At 50.1% G+C, this 23,087-nt stretch overlaps 1 protein-coding gene across 2 annotated transcripts in view; it reads right to left on the reverse strand.

The window, feature by feature from the left end:
- Positions 1–23,087, reverse strand: part of CSMD2 (CUB and Sushi multiple domains 2) — a 598,960-nt gene that overhangs the window by 243,421 nt on the left and 332,452 nt on the right. For both annotated transcript variants that reach the window (XM_044237753.1, XM_044237754.1), the window contains 2 exons: positions 17,951–18,054; positions 14,667–14,779 (listed from right to left, as the gene is read on the reverse strand). In XM_044237753.1, coding sequence (XP_044093688.1) covers positions 14,667–14,779; positions 17,951–18,054 — 217 coding nt within the window. The remainder of the gene's footprint in view (positions 1–14,666; positions 14,780–17,950; positions 18,055–23,087) is intronic.

Below are 23,087 nucleotides of genomic sequence, written 5' to 3' on the forward strand. Positions count from 1 at the left end.
GCACTTTCACAAAGGTTTTTTTAAATTCAATTTGAGAAGGTGCAGGTGAAATGAAACAAGTGGCTCACTGAGTATGCTTTTAAAGTTCGTTTGATTCAACCGTGTGAGTCACACATGGAGTGGGTTCTTGGAGACAACTCGCGGGCCCAGACGCCACGGGGCATGACGGGCTGGCAGCCTCATGGGAGAGGCAATGAGGGCTTGGAGGCTTCAGGAAAGGAGTCTATCCTGGCCAAGTCCCTGAAGTTTCCTCTGGAGTCACCCCCACTTCCAGCAGCCCTGTGCTTGGTGCTGTGAGAGATGAAGGGGAATGAGGAGCCGGAGAGTGGTACCTGGAAGGGAGGAAGGAGAAGAGGAGGGGGAGCAGTTCCTGGGGAAAAGGACCTCCTGCGGGGAAGATAGGGCGTAATAGATTTAGTGGCAGATGGTGAAGGGAGGATGGTAGGGTCTTGTGACTTGGAAGGGAGGCAGCTGGAGTAATCAGGGAAGTTTGCTGGACATCTTCCTAGGTTTGTCAGGCCAAAGGGACCCCGCCTTTGGTGTAGACGCCATAATGAGCCAGCAGGAGGCACAGTCCCTGAAGTTGCTGTGTGTCATCCTAACAGGGATGATGTTGCAAAAACTTCCTAACCACAGCTGGTGGGGTTTCTGTGGGCTGCTCAGGCTAGCCCCATGCACTGCCATTCATGGATGTGCTCCTGAATTGTCCCATTCCTGTTACCTGAAAACCAGGGTCTCCAGATCTCTGCCGAGAGCTGGCAGAACAAGGCATTCTCTGACTGGGAGAGAGAGAGAGAGAGAGAGAGAGAGAGAGTGTGTGTGTGTGTGTGTGTGTGTAGGCACCCAGAATGAGCACCTAACTCAAATTTGGAAGGTGAGGCTGTGGGCAATAAGACATTAAACTTCAACACAAAATTTTAGGGGTTAACAAAAACTCAGCAAGCAAGCCAGTAATATCTTAATGCAATATTTTTTAGAAAATCAAAACTAGTGCATATACATCAAACCTACAAAGAAGAACAATATTAGAACTTAAAGACCAGATCTGACCCAGCATTTGTGTGCCTCACTTCTCCGGTCTCACCCTTGTCCTGGTCTTCCGAGCCTCTTGTTAATTAAAATGTTGATATTTTTATCATATATAATTTGCACTAATCTTGGTTTAAAAAAATATTGCATTAAATTATTTAACTGAAATACTGAGCATTTCAGCAACTCCTTTACAATCTATGCCCAAGGCATGTGCTTCTCTCTTCTCAGCCTAGTCCCAGACTTGGCAACAGGGAAGGCTTCTTGGAGGAGGTGATGTCTACACCGCGAGGCCTAAAGGCTATGCAAGAGCCAGCAGGTGAAAAGAACAAGTGGGATTCACGGCAGTATTATTTACAACAGCTGAGGCATGGGAACATCTAACTATCCATCAATGAATGGGTAAAGAAACCGTACACACACACACACACACACACACACAGCAATATTATCCAGCCATAAAAAAAAAAAGAAGGAAATCCTGATATTTGCAACAACATGGAGGAACCTTACTTGAGGGCATGATGCTAAGTGAGATAAGTCAAGACAGAAAAAGACAAATACTCAATGATCTCACTTATATGTGGAAGCTAAAAAACAAAACTCATAAAAACAGAGTGGGTTAAAGAGAGACTGATGAAGGGGGTCAAAAGGCACACAGTTCCAGTTATAAGAGGAACAGGTCTTGGAGTGTCACATATGGCATGGTGACTCTAGTTCAGTGTCGTATCGCATCTTTGAAAGTTGCTAAGAAGGTAGATCTTGAAAGTTCTCAACACACACACACACACACAAACACACACACACACAATGAGGTGGTGTGACAGACACATTAACTAACCTAATTGTGGTAATCCTCTCCCAGTACATCCATGTACCAAATCATCACTCTGTGCACTTTTACTGATGTCAATTATATTTCAGTAAAGCCGGTTTAAAAAAAAAAACAAAGGAAGGAGTAGGAGGGAAGGGAGGGCCTTTTAGATAGGGAAGAGCCCACATGCAAAGCTTCAGAGGTGACACCATTTGCCGGGCAAGGAGAGCAGAGATCACAACTAACTCATTGTTATGGTAACTGAGTTTGCTATAGGACTAATACACGGTGCTGATGTCCTGTTGGCAGCCACTCTGAGCATTTTAATATTTCATCCTTATAGTAATGTTAGGAGCAAGGTACTATTCGTCCTACTTACAAGGTGAGGAAACTGAGGTGCAGCGAGATCATGTAGCTGTCCCAGGCCATCTGAATGACTTGAGATCAAGACACAGGCTGTATGGTCCCAGGGTCTTACTGCAGTACCGCATTGCCTGTCTCTGAGTACAAGTACGGGGGTTTTCTGCAAGGTGGTCAGAGATGAGGTTGCAAAAGGCTAAAGGCATTGTGCAATCTGCTAATGAGACTGGACCGTGGATGGGAAGCATTGGGGAGACAACAAAGGGTTTCATTTGATTTAGCATTTCATGTTATGTATTTTAAAGGATTATCCTGACTGCTATCTGGAAAATGGTCTGGGGGCAGCAATTCTGGAGGCGGGGTGATTGTTCATTCATTCAAAAAACACATGGCTGTCTCCTAAGTGAACACCACCATGCTGGGCCCTAGGGATACAGAACAAGGCAGACACAAGTCCTGCCCCATGAAGCTTCCATCTGGTGGGAGGCTCACAGTCATCTGGGAGATGTTTTGATGACATGCCAGACTGGGCGAGGTCAGAGGGGGTGGGGAGAGGCAGACAGACTTGGGAGGTGTAAAGTGAGCATGTCTGGGATAAAGGAGAGGCCAAGATCTACTGACGGATTGGCCTGGACGCTTGGGTGCACTTTCACTGAGACAAGCATGCAGGAAGAGGACCAGGTCTGCACGATCACTGGTAAGATATGCTGAGTTTTGAGCTGCCTGTGGTACCTCCAGGTGGACACATCTAGTGCAAAGTGGCTACATGGGTCTTAAAAGCCTAGCGAAGGAATACAGAATTTGAGATTCAGCTCACAGATGATAAAAGAAGCCATGAGAAGGATGCGGCCACCCTTGGAGAGTGAGAGATGTCAGTTCTGGGCAGAACAGTTAGGAACATGGGATGGACCTGCAGAATGCTGGGCAAAAAATTCCAGGCAGTGCAGGGTCACAGATGCTTGGAGAAGAAGGACTTTCAAGGAGGAGAACTCCAGCCTTGAATGCCATGGGGAAGTTTAGGTGGAGTGGACGAGCAGATTAATGGAAGGAGGTCACTGCTCATACTGACTGGCAGGAGTAGCTGAGTGCAGTGATGCGGCCACATGCTGTGGGAGAAGAGGAAGATGATATGGGAAGAGCGGATGACTTTTAAAGGAGGCATTTCTTGGAAGTGAAGGAAGAGAGAGAATTTAGGTGGTCACTCATGAGGAACATGGCCTTGAAGACAGCAGCTGAAAATGTTTTTAAGATTGAAGAAACTTAACCATACTTAACAGATACACAGAGTATATGTTAACTGAAGATCTAGAGAACAGATGGGGAGGACAGCCCAAGGCCGTGGAGCAGGTAGGGCAGGGGAACCGGAGCACACTGGGAAGGTAGCTTGAGAGACCAGGGAGCTCCTTCCTGCATGGCAGGAGGGAGGAGATAAGGGCTCATTGAGCTTTTAGGGGCAATGCAGGAGGATGAAGGAGGTCCTGCGACGGCATGGGCTCTACTTTCTAAATGGAGGAGGGGTCCACTGGTCTCATGGTCTTTGCTGAAGGATGGGGTCTGGTTGTGGGGAAAGAGATATGACATTGACAAGAATGTCTGAGACACTCCCCCTGGGGAAGAGGAAATCATGGCCACATGGATTGCCACCTGAGGCTCACAGACGGGGGAGATGACACATGAATAGGGCACCCCCAGCAGGGCTGCGGGACTTGTCCTTGAAGCCCTCAGTAGCTAGGCGCATGTGGAAGTGGAGAAAGAGGCTCCAGGCTGATTGAGGGGTGGGACTGGATTTACAGAAATGGAAAGCCACAGGGGCAATGGCAGAGGTATTATCCTTGGGGCTTAGCTAAAGGGAAAAAAGCAGGAGAGGATCACCTGGCCTAGGGAGGGTGATGCACGGGAGTAGAGTGGGAAGGAAGAGCAAAAGGGACAAAGGGCCGGTGCAGGTTAGGCAAGGTCAGAGGTGGCTTGGAGGTCAGAGGTGCTGGAGGACAAGGTCTGGGACAGCCACGGTGCAGTGCAGTAAGAGGAAGTGAAGGCAAGTGGCTGAAAGGCAAGGTGATGGAAAAGCTTGGAGTGGAGGGGAAGAGGCTGGTGACACTGATGGGAGGAGAGAAAGAGCCAGATATGGTGACAAAGTGAAGTCAAGGGATAAAGGGTGTACATGGCTGCAATGGCACTGGACACTGAACTCTGAGCCAGTCTCTCCAAGGGTGAAGTTCATAGGGTCTGGGGATATATGCTTCTGTCCCTGGAGAGGGCTACCAGGTAATGGGGGCCTCAAGGGGAAGTGAGGTTAACGGAGCACTTGGTGAAGAGGTCCAAGGCACTGGAGGGAGGTGATGCATGGGGCCAGGACCAGGGCTGGGTGGAAGGGAGAAGAAGAGCAGGGAAGGTGGCTTTGTGAGTTTGCAGCTCCCCCCAGGAAGGTGGAAGGCAGCTGGCTTGTGTTCCTCAGACACTCCCTGTCTTTGTCTAGGCCTTCCCTCCAAGTCCAGGGCCAACCCCTGCTGGGAGCACAGACACCAAGGCTGCTTGACTTCCTGGAGAAGGCTCCATGTGCTCTACTGCCTGCCTGGAAGGCACTTGTCCTTGACCCTCGTGGTCAGGTGCTGACCAAGTTTGAGGTCAGGGCCCAGAAAAACAAGTTGGTAAACCAAATTTTGACTTAGAGAAAATCAGGCATGCAATTCCCTGTTAACTGCTTACTCTAATTCTATTTTGTGTTTCTCTCACTCTCTCCCGCTTTCTCTCGCTTTGTCTACAAAAGCCAGCCAGCAGACCAAAGAGGAGTACTTGAGAGATGCCTGGAACTCCACTGTGATGAGCTCGGCCCTCAGTGAATTTGCTTTTCCTTTGCTTGGAGGCTTTATCCCTATCATCTGTGATCAACCTCACTGTCTTCTCCTGGGTTCCTCAATTTCTAATACCAAAGGCGCTGCATCATATAGCTCTCTAAATGCACCATCTGAGGTGCTCTGAGAAGAGCAGTGCCACTTGGAGGAGGAAGGGGAGTCCAGGCGTGGACTGTGCCTTGCTGCCTTTCCAAATGGGCGGGACTCCATGTGTCCCTCCGTCTACTCACTGACCCTGGGCTAAGCCTGGGCTACTGCTTCCTCTCTTCCTCCGTCACATGCCGACTCCTCACACTACAGGTCGGCTTAAGAGGCCACCTCCTCAGAGATGCTGCCCCGGACCATGCAATTCAGGGAGCTCCCATTCTCTTGCCTCTCTTGGCACCCCATTTTTTCCTTCATGGTGATGACTGCCCTTTGTAAAGATTTATTCATTTTATTAGTTATTGTTCTAGACACTCAGGGTATAGCAGTGGGAAAGAAGTTAAGAATGTCTCCCCTCAAGATGCTTCCTGTCTGTGGGGTGTGAGGGACAAAATGATTTGCCAGCTCAGATTCCTGGCTCCTTGCTGGCTTCCAGGTTGGCCCTCCTGTTTCCTCACCCACTAGAATGTCAGCTCTATGAAGGCAGGTGTTGGAGATGCCTTATTGACTACTATGTACCCAGCACTTAGCACAGAGCTTGGAACACAGAGAACAGTCTGTTCAGTGTGGGAGTCCAGCTTGGACTGCATTTACTGCATGGAAACCGTGCCAAATGCCAGGCTCGGCACTACAGATATAGAGTGGCCTGACCCACGGCTCCTGCCCTTGGAGAGTCCTAGTCAAGGGGATATAGAAATAAGTAAAGGGAAATGAGGGTGAAGGAAGAGGTGTGCACCTGGCTGAATGGCTTTTGGGATGGCAGAGGAGGAAGCTCTGGCCTCGGGCTGGGAGAGTTGGAGTCCCAGCCACCTGGGAGTCAACCAGTATCCCACCTTCCGCTCCCCACCTGCAGCCTCACTAAATGCTTCAGGCCAGCTCTCCCCACTAGACATCCCAGCACCCTCTGGTCTCCAGCCCCCTCTCACTGTCTAGTCCACCCCCTATGGGGATAGTAGCATCTGACAAGAGTGGGTCCCCTGCCTCTTGCCTCTATTCTGTACTCTGCAAAGCAGGGTGAGATTACTCAGAAAGAAAAATCCGATCATTGCTGTGCCCTGCCCACTGATTCTTTCATGGCTGCCTAAAACACACAGATTTAAGTCTCTAAATGCTTGACATGGCAGGACCTTGCCCATACCCTCCTGCTCCAGACTTATCTTTGGCCATCACCGACCTTGAGATTTAGATGCACCCCCCCTAACCCCGGTCGGCCTGTGGGGAGGCAAACCAGTGCAATAGCAATGAGCGAGGATCTAAATCCTGTCTCCAACATAGGTAGGAGACCTAAGGCACATTTTGGATTCTCCTGGAGCTCTAGTTTTGTCATCTGTAAAATGGAAATTGTAATCACACCTATCTTACAGGACTGTTGTGAGGATTTAATGAGCTTATGTATATAAGAAATTGTCAGAATGTCCAGCACATGGCACGTAAGCAGTGAGCAGTAAGCAGTAAGCAGTAGCAGTAGCAGTAAGCAGTAATGTTCCCCATCGTCATGATCACCGTGTGGCTGGTAGATCCCCACCGGCGCTCACAGGGCTCTAACTTGGCCCCTGTGTCCTCTCTCCCTGAATGAACACCCCTGCTTGGCTGCCCAACAGAGAATCACCTTTAAGTGTCAACTCAAGCGCTTCCCAGTTGGGGATCATCCCTCACACCATGGGGCAGACTAAGGGGATCTTTCCCTCCTCGCTCCCAAACTTCCTGACAACTTTCTGTTACGGCACCATTACTGCAATTTGTGGCTTGTGTTTCTCCCTGTTAAATGGCAAGTTTCTTGAGGACAAAGACTCTTTTTGACATGTCTATCCTCCCAGCTTCTAGGGGGGTACAGGATGAAGAGGGGCAGGTAGAAGGAAGGATGGAAGGAAAGAAGCAGGAAGGAGGAAGGGAGAATGTAGTATCTGGAGAACAGTTAGAAATTCACTGTGGGGGCACCTGGGTGGCTCAGTGGGTTAAAGCCTCTGCCTTTGGCTCAGGCCATGATCCCAGGGTCGTGGGATTGAGCTCCGCATCCAGCTCTCTGCTCTGAGGAGTGCCTGCTTCCTCCTCTCTCTCTGCCTGTCTCTCTGCCTACTTGTGATCTCTGTCAAATAAGTAAATAAAATCTTAAAAAAAAAAAAAAGAAAGAAATTCACTGTGGCAGGACGTGACAGTGAAGAGAGAGGAGGCCACAGAGAGGGTCTCAGGGACATCATGAAGGCCTGGGTCAATGACTGACGAGTCATCTATGTGTGGTTTTGGAGGCTGTGAGCTGCTCAAAGCCAAGGGTCCCATCTCTTCTGCCCTTTGTAGCTCCAGAACCAAGGACAGCATCTGAGGCATGCTGAGCTGCCCAACCTATTGCTCAATTAGCACAAATTCCTGCGAGTCTGAGACATCTTTGGTGTTTAAGACAACCCTAAGGCATGCCTGGATCTCATGGATTTGCTCAGAACCACATCCCACTCCACTTTTCTGCTTCTGATGGGAAGGGAAGCCAGAGGCAAGGGACACAGCACCTCTGCCTCTATGTGCATTTCAGTGTTTGTGCTTCTCCTCGCAAAGGCTGGCACAAATGGGACGCAGACGGGGGTGTATGAAGTGGGTGACGTGCTTCCCACTCCACCTCCTTCCTCCACAACACTATCATGGGGAAGTCACAGCTGAAGGAGGTTAGGAACCAGGGGTAAACGTGGACGCATAGAGCATGAGGCTTACCTCCAAGCTGTTTGCATTAGCCCCACACTGAAGCTTGCTATCAGCAGAAGCCCATGTATTTTGAGAGTATATCTCACGGACAAATTACTTCCTGCCAATTTTCTCTTCAGTATCATAATGCCAGTTTATTGCAGACTGCTGCTGCACTTGTCGCCTGCCAAATTTTAATGGTACAGCATCCTCTGCTGCTTGCCGCCCCCGCCCCCGCGGGCCAGGACAGACTTGGTTATGGCGTGGATCCCACTGGGCTTTCCTGAGAACAGGCAACTGCTGCCTGTCTCTAACAAAACCCCAGCTCCCAGTGCCTGAGAACGCTTTAAGGGTCTCAGGGAAACTCTGAGTATCTTAGGAACATGCCTGGTGTTGTTTCTGACCAAAACTAGGAGGTTTGGGCCCATTTGTTTATGGGGAGCAAATCAAAAGAAGAGGTGTCCTGAAAATAGTGAAATAGTGGACTTGAGGTTGAAAATGGCCTCGTGCTTGAGGCAAGGCAGGGTCCAAAAAGGAGTGGAGTCAGTATTGCAGGTCTGTTGCCCTTGATCTTCTTTCCAGCCCAGATCATGGCCATCACTTCCAGGAAGCTCACCTGAGCTCCCCAGCAGAGTTAAATTCCAGGGAAGGGGATGGTGGCATTGCCAGCAGAGGGCTAGTCTTGCTTGTGTTCTACCTACTTGCTCTCAGACTTTATGTTCAAACTCTCAGGGATATCTGACCAACTTCTTTTCCTCCTTTATGCAAGTCTTTGTTTCAGATTCCTGCTCCTCCAGGGAGCCATCCCTGATGCCCTCAAGCAAGGTTAGTGGCCCCTCCTTGATATTTCCCCATCTTCTTGCACTTTCTCGACTCTACTGAACATTGCTATGGCTGAGGTGAAGGCACAGATTGTTTTCTTGTCTTCATGGTCCCCATGAACTGAACAGTGTCTGCAACACACAGTAGGGGCTTAGATAATGTTGAATACAAGATGACCTCATTTCCAAGGTGAGTCCCTGCTGTTGGGTGTCCTTTCTTCATAGTTTGTCATGCCCCGATTCTTCATGTCTCCAGGGTCAAGGTCTCGGCTCCTTCCTCCCCTGTGCCAGTCAAATCCCCAGATTTAGCATTAGGCTGCCAGATTCCAGGCTCTGAGTCAGGAAGCGAGGAGACTCCCAGATTGATGCTAAAACTTGTTAGCAAGTTGTATGTAATTTTATAATGTTTCTGGTAAGTGCTAATTGCCTGTTCCTTAAATATTTCTTGTTCTACTGGGAAGCAAAGCAATTGCAACTATGAATGCATTTCCTACAGCTGGCTGCCCCCATGGAGGGGGACTGAATTTTTAGGCTCCAAGTACTCAGATTTTAATGGTGCCTGAGTCCTCTCCCCAGCCCTGACCTGCAATTGTGACAAGCAGAACTGGAAGAATTTCTAGAAAATAAATCCCGCAATTTTCCCACCTAGGGGCTCACACTTTTAATGGGGGGGTGGTGGAGTGATACTGTAGTGCTACCTGTCTGTCCCAAGGAAGCTTCTCTTTTCCTGAGCTGGGGCAGAGGGTGTATTGATGATGATGGGGCCAGAAGTGCCCAGGAGCATTCTCTATCCACGGATGCCTCATGCTACCTACAGAACATCTATATCACAGTTACCTTCCTATTGCTGAGCCAGGATGTCTATCCTGTATGGGATTCCCCAGAATCTGAATAAAAGGAGGACTAGAATGTGGATGGAGGTCGTTCTGAAGCTTTGGGTGCAGGTTGCAAGAGGAGCTACAAGCCTAAGGAAGCAGGGGAGAGAGCAGGCTTTTAAATGAGTGTTTCCTAAATGCTGGCCCTATGTTGGGACGGTTCATGACACCAAGCCCTTGGGAACCCCCCCGTGAGATCAGTGTTTATCAGTCCCTCTTCACAAGTGAGAGTACCCAGGCTCAAAGATGTGGAGGGACAGGCTAAGACCACACATAGCGCAATGGGGATTACAGATTGGGTCTGTCTGACCCCAAAGCCATGGGGACAGTAGAAAGTGCCTGGCTCCTGTATCTGAGTGCTAGGAAGTTGAGAGGGTGTGGAGGAAGGGTGCTTGATTGTGTTTGTGTAGACAGTCATCACAACTTAATCTGAGAGCTTCTCTGAGCACACTCTGGGTGCCAGGCACTGGGCTCAGCCCTGCAGGCCTGAAGAGATGGACATTCTATACTTCTGCCTAGAATGAGTTCTCAAGAGCCAGAACGTGGCTTAGAATTACTGAAATGGAGATGGTGAGCTCAGTTTGGATGGAGTTATAGACTGAATGTTTGTGCCTCCCTCAAACTCGTATGGCATATGGCAAAGTTCTGACCTCAAAGGTTCTGGATTTGGAGGCAGGGCCTCTAAGGAAGTAATAAAGGCTAAATGAGGCCATCGGGGTGGGGCCCATATCCAAAAGGATTAGCGTCCTTATAAGAAGTGACACCAGCAAGCTTGTGCTCCCTCCCTCTCTCCCTTTGTGAGTACCAAGGAAAGGTCATGCGAGGACAGTGACGAGGCTGCCCAGACGAGAAACTGGATCAGCCAGAACTTTAACCTTGGATTTCTTGCATTCAGAACTGTGACAAAATAAATTTCTGTTTCAGCTCTGGTATTTTTGCTATGTCCACCCAAGCAGACTAGCACACATGCCTTGGGTTTGAGATGTCTGAGGGAGGAGTGTATAAAATGTGTCACAGGGAGACTGATAGGCAAATGGGGAATAGATTTGGAAGTTGCCAGTGTTTATGTTGAGAGGGAAGCCATGGGAGTAGATGCAATCCACTGTGGAAGGTTCTAGAAAAAGAGGATGAAAAATAGGAGAGACCCTGGGGAAGTGCCTGCTCTGTGGGGGCCTGAGGGGACATGCAGGAGCTGTGAGGGTACAGCCAGAGGGGTGGCAGACGAGCAGGAGGCTGCAGGTGGCAGAAGCCCAGAGAGGAAGATGGGTAATCACACTGGGATGCCAGGGGACTTAACCGACCCAGCTTTATTCATAGTAGAGGCTCCTCACTGTGAAGGCAAGAGATGGACAGCTTTTACCCTCCAATAAAAGGTCGAGGGTGGAAGGGACAAGAAGGGGAAGGTACATTCCCTACATCTAAACTTTTAATTCCCTACATTTAAATCTCTACATTTAAACTTGCCCAGGTTCTTCTTCCCTGTGGACGAAGTGCAAACTCTTCATGAGGTCTTAAGGTTCTCAGTCACTTGGATCTGTCTCCTGCCACTTCTGCCTCCCTGCTCTCTGCTGTGGCTAGAGCGAACCATCTCATTTCTCAGGCAGTCTGGGGTGTGTAGTGCAGGTGGGAGGCAGGGACCTAGTGCTAGGCCACCTACAAGACAAGGAGGGAGCCAAGTGTTCCCTGGCAGAAGAGGACACACCCTGGAGTGGGGAACAGTGCTGATCACGGAGGCCTTGCGTGAAGAGGAACCTCAGTGGTCCCAAGGGAAGACACTTCTCTGAGCCAGACACTGTGAAAGGAGCTCTCTGGGACTCTATTTCACTTTCTTCACAAGGCATTAAGGTTGCCACTATTCTTTGCATTTTATAAGTGGGAAATTGAGGTTCTGACAGACCACAGGACTTGGCCAATCCCACAGCAGGGACCATGCTGGGATTCATCAGATCTGGTCCAATTCCAGAGTTTGTTCCATCTTCACCTGCCTCTGTGAGCAGGACACACGTAGACCCTTGGATTAATGATGTATGGTAATGCCAGACTCTCTTCCTAATATGTCACAAGTCTGAGCAGAGGTCCTGCTGACACCTAGTCTGTGGCTAAAAGTCCCACCGTGGATGTTTTCAGACTGCTTTAGTTTTCTGTTCTAGTCTGTGATGCTCCTGTTGCGGTTCCAGCACCCAGCGTCATGCTGGTCATGTGACAGGCTCATCATTACCTCTGGCCAAGGTGGACACATGATGAACAAAACCCCAACTGGTTGTAACGAGGAGCCTGGGCTCATGCCATATGACCCATGTGACTGGGGCACAGTGTTGGCTTCTAAGATTTTATTTTATTTATTTATTTATTTTTAAAAGATTTTATTTATTTATTTGACAGACAGAGATCACAAGTAGGCAGAGAGGCAGGCAGAGAGAGAGAGGAGGAAGCAGGCTCCCCACTGAGCAGAGAGCCCGATGCGGGGCTCGATCCCAGCACCGTGGGATCATGACCTGAGCCGAAGGCAGAGGCTTAACCCACTGAGCCACCCAGGCGCTCTGGCTTCCAAGATTTTAAAAGGAATTGAAATTCTGTCACTTTGGAGACTCCTGGTAGAGGCGGGGGGAAACATCATGGGCTTTGAAGCCATTGAGACTTGGAGTTGAATCCTAGCTCTTCCAGGTCCCAGACTTTGTGTGACCCCAGGCAGGACATTCCACCCTTGAGTTCCAAATTCCTCAGTTACAAAACAGCAGCCATCGGCTAGCTGTCACACTGGATAAGATGAAGCAGTTTCTCAAATGTGTTTAGCTACAAATCCTTTCTTAAAAGAAGGCTTATAAGGAACAGAAGAGAAGAAAGGAGAAGGCATGGAGGCAGGATCAGAGGCTGCCCTGTTAGGCACACCCTACCTAAACTTGGTGATCCCTGAGGGTACCCCAAATGTATGCATGACAGTTTGAAAACCTTGAGAAAGTTAGCTTAAGCTTCCGGAACATAACAGGCATTCAATGTTCTGTTCCTTTCTTTTCCAGTGAAACCATGCCAAACAAATCTAATTCCTCTTTCCTACATAACAGCCCTTCAAATATTTAGACGCAGCTCTCAGCTCTCCCCTGAGCCCACTCTTCTCCCAAATGCATTTTCAGGGGGCTCTTAACCTTTCTCACAGAGTTTGACTTCAGTTCTCTCCCAGCGTGGTGTCAAGGGTCCCCACAATTAGGTCCAGTTCTCGATGCCTGGTCAGAACGAGAAACCAGCACCACTGACTCCCTGGGGTAAATTCTAGCTGCTAAGTTCTCGAACATTCACAGAGGACTTGCTATTTATTCCCACTTGCTCTCGTCCTGGTGACTTAGCCAGGAGCTCTACCCCATCGAGGTCTTTCTGCATGTTGTTTGCTCACTGCTGTACTGTCGTCCCTTTCTGGCTCATGCTATTTATGGCTTAACCACGCCATTGATAAAATATGGACAGAATAAGGGCAGGTGGGTGGCACACAGGATCATTCCTCCCCACTTCTGGAAACGTTCACTGCTGAACATCCAGAGAACTTCAGACATGAGGGAAACTTTTGAAACCCTGAGTCCGAATCCATTCCCATTTTCCAAGTAGCGAGTGTCAGAGCTTGGCCTGAATCCTGATTTCTCTCTGCCGTCCCCATCTGTGTGTGTGTAACTCTATGTACCCGAAGAACCATTTGCTTACCTACCTGTGTCCTCACTCATTAGTCACCCATAATTGTTGTGCAATTCTTAGTTTCACATCCTTGACCACACTTACTCTTCACAGAAGCCCTGGGACCTAGGGCGTATTATCACCTCCATGTCCCAGGTGAAGAAACAGAGCCCCAGAGAGGCTCCCTGACCTGCCATGGGGCTAGAAAGGGACAGAACCAGGATGTGAACTCAGCACTTGTCCCCACATTGGTGCTCTGGCTGCTGTTGTCTCCGCTTGATTCGTGCCTCCTGTTCTTAGAACAGGACCTCCACTGTCCTAGCCTCCTGAACTGGGAGAGAATAAAGTTCTGTTGTTTTAAGCTGCCCCTCAGTGTGTGGTCCTTTATCCAAGCAGCTGGGCAAAACTGACAGAACTCCTGTGTACCTAGCTTGGAGACAGAGCACAGTTCCTGGTCCAGGTGGAACCCCAGGCCCCTGGGGTGGGGGAGCTCACACTGAGCAGAGTAAGAGCCTTTTGGAGTTATTACCCCCAACTCATCTCATGTAGAATCATCAGGTCTCTGAACGGGAGTGGGGAAAAACCTTCTCTCCCTCATCCTCTGCCCCCTGTCTCTCTGAGTCATTTTTAAGACTCATGGCTCACTTTCTTGATAGAACCTTTCCAGATGTCACACACAGGATGACCGCCCCTTTCTCTGTGCTCCCACTAGCTGTTTGTCACAGATGTCTTGCTTTAATAATAGCGTATGTTTCCTCCTCTGTCTCACCACTGAAGTGCAGACCCTTGCAAGGTCTCAGATCTGATGTGTCTGTTTCCTGAGTTCTGGGCTAGGCTCTGCCACCTACCAAATCTGCTAACCAAATGCTTGGGGATGGCTTCTGCTCCCCTTTCTGCGGGGGTTGGCATTAGCAGTCATCACCAATGGGAAATCTGGAAGCGCACAGTAGGTGGATGGTGGAAGTATCCTGGGCCCAGAGTTCACTGTTCCCTTAATGCTGGCTCCCAGTGAGATTCAGGTCACCCTCTTTTGTATCGTCCTCGGGTCACCAAAGGTGTGTATCTGTCCCTAGCCCTGTGTGCAATCACTCAGCTCTATGACACCCAAGTATGGCAGCTTGGGACGCTCCAGAAGTCTATGGGGTCTTTTAAAGGTCTATACAAGCCAGGTATGAATTATAGATGGAACTAATGCGTGCCCTTGGCACTGTGTGGCCTAAGCCTCAAGTGATTTATCCCAGATAATCCTCAAAACAATCCAGGAGACCCACTGGCCAAAGGAAGTTGAGGCTCAGAAAAGTCGAATAATGTGCTTACGGAGAGGAAGCTAGCGTGGGACACAATCAGAATTCGAACCCAGAGCTTGCTGACGCACATCCAGACCCCAAGTCTGACTCCAGAGTGAGTTGATCAGTCCCCCCCCCCCCCCGGCTGCAGTTACCTTCATAAGAAGCCTTGAATCCCAGGGAGCTGCCGCTGCCATCAGTTTGGAAGAGGAGCCACATTTGATGGTTGGTGCTGACAATGAGATCTGGGACCGATGTACCTGTCAGGCTGTCAGGACAGCAAGATTTAGAGAAGTGCCCCCCCACTCTGGCACCCCACAGAATGACTAGGAGCCCTGCCCTGTCAGGTGAATTTGGGCCCCACTCTGTTTAACACTGGAGCCCAACAAGGGGTGCTCCAGTGGCTGAGAGACTCATCACCTCTCCCCTCCAGCCACGGGCAAGACTTGTGTTTACCTGTGACCCCCTAGCCCAGACCCCTGGGCTCTCGAGGGAGACCTGGGTCCTTGATTTCTCAGGGACTGGGGTTAGCTGTAGCCTGATCGACTGAAGGGGTATCTACACACCCGCCATCTCTGATCTCTCATGTGAACTACCAAAGAAAAGACAGAGACAGAAACCCATTTCCCCAGTCAAGCCCAGCCACTTTTTTTAATGAGACATCTCTTTCAGCTCTATATGGAAATATCAGCTTCCATATATGAAGAAAGGCTTAAAGTGCAGCCTTCCCTCTGGGGCCACATACTTTCTGAAGAATAGAGGTTAGACATGGGGAGGATTGAGTTCACATTTACGGAATACCTATCCAAGCCAGATAATTTTCCCTCCATTATCTTATTTAATTATCCCAGTAGCCCAGTGAGATAGGGGCTGTGTTACCCCCATGTTACAGATGAGAAGACAAGGGTGCAAAATGGGTGGTGGCTTTCCCAAGGTCAGCCTGATGGAGAGTGGCAGAGCCAGAGTCCACAGCACAGGCTGGGCTTTCCAGAAGAAACCTGGTTTCTTCTTGCTGCTGAGACAAAACAGATCACTAGCACAGACCAGGGTGGTGGTGGTGGATGGTGTGATTGGATTAATGGATATTAATTCTCTACTCCATTCTGGGGTCTTAAAGGTTGTGGGGAGCACTAAGTTGGCTGTATGAGATGATCAGCACAATGTGAGTGCTGTGGGTGTGGGGCTGGGGGAGACACCTGGGTACATTGGACTGGCCCATGTGACATTGCCAGACTAGGGTACCGGGATTCTGCAGGGAGTAAGGATTGAGGCCAAGCCAGGGCTGGCTCCTAACTCTAGGATGGCAGAGTCCGTTTGATCCAATCATGACAACAAAGGAGGCCAACCATTCTGCATGTGTTTCCCTGAAGTCTGAGATGGATGCTGGCCTATGGAGATCTAAGAGTTGGGGGGAGAGCCCTGGGCTGTTATAGGACTTATTGAGAGCTCTCTCAAAACTTATAGAGACTTGGGTATAAACCCTGGATTAGTCATTCATTTGCCATGAGGCCCTGGGCAAGGGACTGAGCCACTCTGGGATTTTTCATTTTGAGTTAAACGAGGGGAATGGGTTATAAGAATCTTTCTGGCTCTGCTCTTCTAAGGTTCTCTGACAGAGCATCCTGGGATTTTTGTCCTGAGAGGTGACAGAGCCAGGATCCTGGCCTTCTGAGCATACCAAGCTGAGGGACCATACAAGGCAGGTGAGAGATGGCAGATACACCAGAAGAGGAATTGAGTATGATGGCTAATTTTATATGTCATTTTGCCGGGTCATGGGATACCCAGATATCTGGCAAAACATAATTCTGACTGTTTCTGTGAAGATGCCTCTGGGTGACTTTAACATTTTAATTGGTAGACTGAATAAAGCAGATTGCTCTACCCCATATAGATGGGTCTCATCTAATCAGGTGAAGGCCTGCATGGAACAAAAAGGCTAACCCTCTCCCAAGTAAAAGAGAATTCTTTCTGCCTGCCTGACTTCCATCTGGGACATTGCTTTTTTTCTTTTTCTTCCCCTTTTTCCTGCCTTTGACTTGAACAGAAACATAAGCTCTTCCCGGGTCTAGAGCCTGCTGGCCTTTGCACTAAAACTACATCATCAGCTCTCCTAGGTCACAGCTTGCCAACTCACCCTGCAGATCCTGGGACTTGTCAGTGTCCATTAGCACGTGAACTAATTCCTTATAATAAATCCCTGGCTTTCTGTGTATATCCTATTTGTTCTGTTTCTCTGGAGAACCCTGATTCACACAGTGGAGTGGGCCAGAGGGAGGATGTCCTCCAGGCTCACATCTCATTCCTTTCTCATAAGAGATTCCAAGTATCAGCCATGTCACCTGATTCCAAGGGTAACGTCGTGAGTCATTTAACTGCCCTGACAGAATTTCTCTGGCAGCTGTGGGGAAGGTGTGGGAAGCACCCAGAACAGAACAGCTCCTGCACAAAGCAGCTAGGACTGAAGAGCCATTTCTCCTTCAGCATGAAAACTAGAGGGCACTGGCCTGGGGCTAGCCTGGTGGGGAAGAGCACTGGCACGGGATGCTGTCCTGGACTGAAATCAAAAGGCATGACCTCAAGTGCTGGTTCTGCCACCAACCAGATTTGCAACGTTTAAGTCTTAGTTTCCCCACCTGTTAAATGGGGAGAATAACCCAACTAAATGAGATATCTGATGTGCAAGTTCCCTTCCCGGTGCCTGCGCAAGCAGTGGATGTTTGGTGTGTAGGAAAGCTTCCCTGCTCCCAACCCCCCCATCTGGGCAAGGGAGATGAGCGAGATCAGGCCGTCTGAGCTGGACCACATGTACTGAACAGGAGTGTTCTCCTGTGTTTATGTCAGGCTGATGGTGGCGGGCAAAGGAAGATCCAACAGAACGGAATCCTAGGACAGCGCATTATCCTCTCCCTTGGTAGACCATGTAACACAAGCCTTTCTTGGCTTAGGAATTGTGGCCACTGTGTGCACAGGGTCCCAAATCCCTGAAACAGCTCATTTCCCAGAGAGTTCTGAGCACACAGGGAGGTCAGCAACACACTTCTGGACCATCTCTGTCTGGACACCATCTCTGTCTGGAGTCAGACTTCCACGGATAGACATGGGCTTGAGGAGAAAGTAGTGGGTGGCGGAGGAAGGAGCTGCATGAAGCAGCAGCTCACCACATGGAATGCTCCAGGCGCACACCCAGAACCTCAAATCCCCATCCTCCCTGAGAAACAGTTCCTTCTGCCCACTTCTCCTGGAACTTCCTAGAGAGAATGTGGCCAGGGCTCTGTTTCCTTCCACCAGAGTAGAGGGGCTGTTTCCTTCCACCACACCCCTGGGCTTGATGTGGTATGACCCTGGGGACCAGACAGGGTGCAGTGTACCATCCCACCACCCCTAGGCCAGGGCCATGTGCTCCCCACCCTCCGGACCAGAGCCCTGCTTCACTTACACGTAGAGAACAGTTTTCTGGTCCCCGTCCTGCCCGCCGTCCCCGACCGTCAGGGTGTCGTAGCCCCTCTCCAAGTCAAAGTCCTCAAAGGCCAGCTTGATCACCTGGGGAGGGATCACGGGGTTAGGGAGCAGGCAGGGGCTGCCGGGAGACACTCATACAGCTGTGAGGAGTTCCCTCCTTAGGTTCCGAAGCCCAGGGTCCCTGGGACACCACCCCACACAGCCTCTGATCCAAATGAAGCATTTCTACACCACCTTTTGGAGTGTGAACTTTTTCTCTCCAGGCCTTACAGCCTCTGGGGTCCCCTGATGTTTTCCAGAGATGTTCACAGCACATCTGGCAAATTCTGGGGGCTGCCATGACAACATCAGGCACATCTGGCTGCCTGTGAGAAGATTAGATTCTCTCTTCATGCTTTAATGCACAGAAGTCCCCCTGGACTTCGTGGCAATATATTAGGCCACATGCAGAATCTCAGCCATCTTGCCTGCCCCCAGGGACCTGCAGAAGTTTCTTTTAGCCCCTCCTCTGCCTGCCTTTCTCTATCCTTTTTTGTTTAATTCATTGAATAAATGAATGGTCCAGGAAGGAGGTTTCAACAAAATTCTTCTCTCTTAATTCATTTTAGTTCTGCCTTCTACAATATTTCCTAAGCACCCACCACGTTTCAGGTCTCAACAGTGAGCACAGCCTCTGCCCTTGGTGAGCAGGGGAGGCAGAATGTACGCTGAGAACCACCAAGCCCCTGCCGGGTGGCAGGTATTCCAAAGACAGCCGTAGGTGCACAGAGAAGCCGGGGGCTCATGGAGCCTGCGGTGGGGGCTGTCTGAGGGTTCTGAAGGCTGTGGAAGACGGTCAGGCCACAGGGGGTGCTGGCAGAGGGAAGGACCTGTCCTGAAGAGTCAGATTCATAGGGCCTGAGTTTGGGCAGAAATGGGACATTCCAGAACGAGTATTTGTTATCTGTTGATGGAAGGTCTGCACAGTGAGCACAGCTGCTAGCTGTTTCATTCTGGGAGACAATGTGGCTGGGCCTCAGTGCAAGGAGGGGACACAGGAAGGTCCAGAACTTAAGAAATTTACTTGGAGCTAAGTCTGAAAGGTCTTAAAAATCTCCCGTGGCCCAAAGAGTTGAGGTTTATCTTGGCAGGGGCATTAAGTGGGTGGCAATGGCACATTAGTGTTTGAGAAAAATGTCAGTCTGGCTGCTGGTGTGGAAACCGGCGTGGCAGGAGGGAGGCCAGAGGTGGTAGGGAGAGTTCCGTCCAGGTGGGCAATAGAGGAAGGCGGTGGGGATGGAAAACATAGACAGGTCCTGGCAGTGTTCAGGGCTTTGTGACTGCGTGGGTGTGGGGACCAAGGGACGCGGAGGGATTCAGGATGACGTGTGGGTCCCTGGAAGAGTAAGAGGTATTGCCATGCACAAGATGGGACACGGGGAGGCTCCACTCCTAATGGCTACTCTGGGCTTCTTTTTGCCTGTTCCGTTTTTTTTTTTTTTAAGTTTTTATTTAAATTCCAGTTAGTGAACATTCAGAGTAATATTAGTTTTAGGGATACAATACAGTGATACCACACTTCCATACAATACCCGGTGGTCAGCATAGCAAGGGTGCCCCTCAATCCCATCCCCTATTTCCCCCCCTCCCCCGCTTCTGGTAACCATCAGGCTGTTCTCTAGAACTAAGAGTCTGTTTCTTGGTTTGCCTCTCTTTTTTCTCACCCTATGATTGTTTCGTGTCTTGAATTCCATGTATAAATGAAATCACATGGTATAGTCTTTCTCTGACTGACTTGTTTTGCTCAGTAGTATACTCTCTAGATCCACCTATGTCCTTACAAATGGCAAGATGACATTCTTTTTAAGGGGTGAGTAATACTCCACTGCAGACATTGTCCATATCTTCTCTATCCACTCATCTGCAGCTCCAGTGTGATGAAGAGCTTCCATCTCCCAGTGGGGAGGCTGAAGATGTTACTCTGTGTTCTGTTGTACAGCTCAAGAAATAGAGAATTCTATGGATAGATGTTCCCTATTGGGAAGGCCTCCTCTTTGGGAACCCACATACTGCTAGGGTGCTGGTACAGCCTCACCCCTGGTGCCCTCAGGGATCTCAGAAGACACCGTCTGCTACACTGGTTCATCAGCCCAGCTGCAATGTCCGAGGCCCTCTCCATACCGGGCATGGCGTTCTTATGAGCATCTCTGTATAAGAACACCTGCGAGCACAGAACAGGATAGCGGAGGAGATGAGTGGCACTGGTTGGAAGAAAGGTTAAAGGATGCTTCCCAGAGGAAATGAAGCCAGGGCTGAGTTTGGGAGATGAACCAGAGTTCACTAAACAGTTAAGGAAGGGAGAGCCATCCAGGCAGAGGGAGGAGCAGGTAGACAGGCAAAGGGACGCATGACTCCCACGCATATGGGACGCAGGACTCATCCACAGACTCCTGGATCTGCAATGGTTAAACGCAGAGGGGAGTGGAGGCTGGTGCTGGGAGGGAGTGGGAAGAGCAGAGTAGGAAAGGCTGTCCATCCTGTCAGTCATGATTTGGGCTTTGCCCTAAAGACAAGGGGAAGTGATGGAAGGGTTGTGAACAAAGGTATGAAGCATGATGTTTGTTTTCGGAGCAATAGCACTGAGAGATGGTGGGAAACCAGGAGAGCGATCTCTGGGCTGTGGCAGTCACATGGGGGAGTGGGGAGGTAGGCCTGCAGCAGGCAACAGCTGGGGTGTGCTAGGAAGGAGGAATGGCACAGAAGTCAGCAGTGAGTGGGGATGCCTTTACCCCTGTGGTTGTCCCATTTTAGGCCAGCTCACCCCTCTCACTCCCTGATGGCCAATGGCATCATCACGGGACCATCTGCTCGGCCCAGAATCTCCTTCCCCTCTCACCCTCCCTGGTCCTGTCCTGACATCACCATCTCTAAGACAGACACACACTGAGGGGCCCAGTGTATCTGCTCCCTGCGGCCCTCCCCATTGCAAGTCTCCCTGAGCTCCTGGGTACCCCCTCATACTGGCCAGTTCCAACTGTGGTTTGCACCGACCCCTCCTTCCCTGCTGGCTCTGCTAGCAACATCTCTTCCCCCAGGCCCTGTCTTCACCAGGTGCTCCCATAGCCTTCCCTCACCTCTGGGTCCGCATTTACCTACCGCTCTGGTACTAATCTGTTTACCCGCTCCTCCACTACACCGGGAACTTCTGGGGGGGTAGGGGGAGTAGGGACCAGGTCTTCCTGCCTCTGATGCCCCTGCCTGTCACTGTACCAGCCACAACCCAGAGGCTTAGATAGTGCTGAACCAGAGAATGTTTTCCAAACCGTTTCTGGTTTTCCTGCATGGAACAATGGCTAGGCCCTCGGTCCCTCACCAGAGTTACTGTCTAGATCAAAGACTGGCAAACCATTTCTGTAAAGGCCCAGAGAGTAATTATTTTGCCCTGTGCAAGACACCTCTGCTGCTGTAGCATGAACGTAGCCATAGACAGCATGCACACAATTTACAAAATCAAGCAATGAACTGCTTTGAGCCCAGAGGGGCAAGCCTGCTGACTCCCAGTCGACAAGATTCTTTGAGACACTTAATCATAGTTCTTGATCAAGTTCTCTTACAAGCATGGACCCCCTACCACATGCTCAACACTATTTGGGGCAGTTAGGACACATCAGTTCAGGGAAACTCACAACAACCGCAACTTCAAATACCTCCATTTTACAAATGGAAAAGCCCAGGCAGAGATGTTAGGCCACCTGCCTAAGATCACACAGCTGAGTGGTAGAACTGGGCCTCACCAGCAGCCAGAGGCCAGGCTCTTTGCCAATCACTTCCTCACAGCAGCTCTAGCGAGGTCTCGGGTCCACCAGGTAGGGACCAAAACTGACCCTCTCAAACCTTCCCTAAGCTCTTTTGCTGAATCCCAGCAGCCTGGCAAACACTTGCTGTGTATAAAATAGTGCAAGGGTGCAGTGCCTTCTGCAGGAGGAGGGGCCTGGTCTCTGCAGGGAGTGATGGCCCTGGAGGCACACTCTTGCCACCATGACCCCCTTGCAGCCAGCCTCGGGGCAGAGGATACTGGCTCACTGAGCCACCTCCAAAAGAGGGAGTGTGGGATTATTATGTCTATAATGGGAAAATACTGCTTTGAAGGCCAGAACCCAGAGCCATAAAATGATTCACATCACTGGCCAGAGCAGCCATTGATGTGAACAACATTTTAGAGCCTCTGACCCTAACGCAGGGGCTAATTACACCAAGTAGACTGTACGACAGACATAACATTGCAGTGTTGGGACAGTCCCCCCCGTGCACCATGTACTGATGCTTTCATTTTTTTTTTCTCCTCTCTTTGGCCTTTGTTTAAAGGCAGGAACCTATAATGACTCATTAACTGACATGCAGATCAATCAAACTTGCAAAGTGTCTTTCTGAGGCAAGGAGAGTGGCAGCACATGAAATAGGCGTGATCAAAGAGGCATATTTGTACATGGCTCAGATACCCAATTTACACCCATCAGATAAAGGGATAAATGAACCCATCATCTAGGATGTAATTACTGAGCATCTGCCATGTGCCAAGCACCGAGCCAGCTGTTCCCCAGAGGTTATCTCACTTGCCTAGCAATGTAGAGCAGAATCCCAAAGCTGAGAGCATGGGGCAGATGGTGAGTGCTGGGGATCACAAAGAAGGGGGAGACGAGAGTGGGTATGTGGAAGAGGTGGGTGCGCTGGGCCTCACAGGATGGAGAATCGTGGGGGTTCCATGCAAGAGATGTGGTGAGCGGTGAACTGGGAGCAAAGAGTAGGGCAGGCAGCCGGAGCAGGAGAGGGGTGGAGGGTGAGAACAGCCTGGCTGAGTCTGTAGTTGGCTTATACCTGGCGGGCCTGAATGGATGGTCTGGACTTGATGGTGAAGACGAGGGGAAGCTACACCTCAGCATGGAAGGGAGAACTATTGGCAGGGAGACCTGCCAGGAGGCTACTCCCAGGCCTGGGAGTGGCAGGAGGGCTTCGAGGGAGCCTGAGCTTGTGTTTGGTGCACAGTGTGGGGATGAGGGGTGGGCCAGGGCCAGGGGTCTGGAGACCATAACCTCAGCATATAGCTGCCTTCCTGGAACAGTGGGGGATGGGAGCAA

The sequence above is a fragment of the Neovison vison genome, chromosome 2, assembly GCF_020171115.1.
Source record: "Neovison vison isolate M4711 chromosome 2, ASM_NN_V1, whole genome shotgun sequence".
Taxonomy (NCBI): domain Eukaryota; kingdom Metazoa; phylum Chordata; class Mammalia; order Carnivora; family Mustelidae; genus Neogale; species Neogale vison.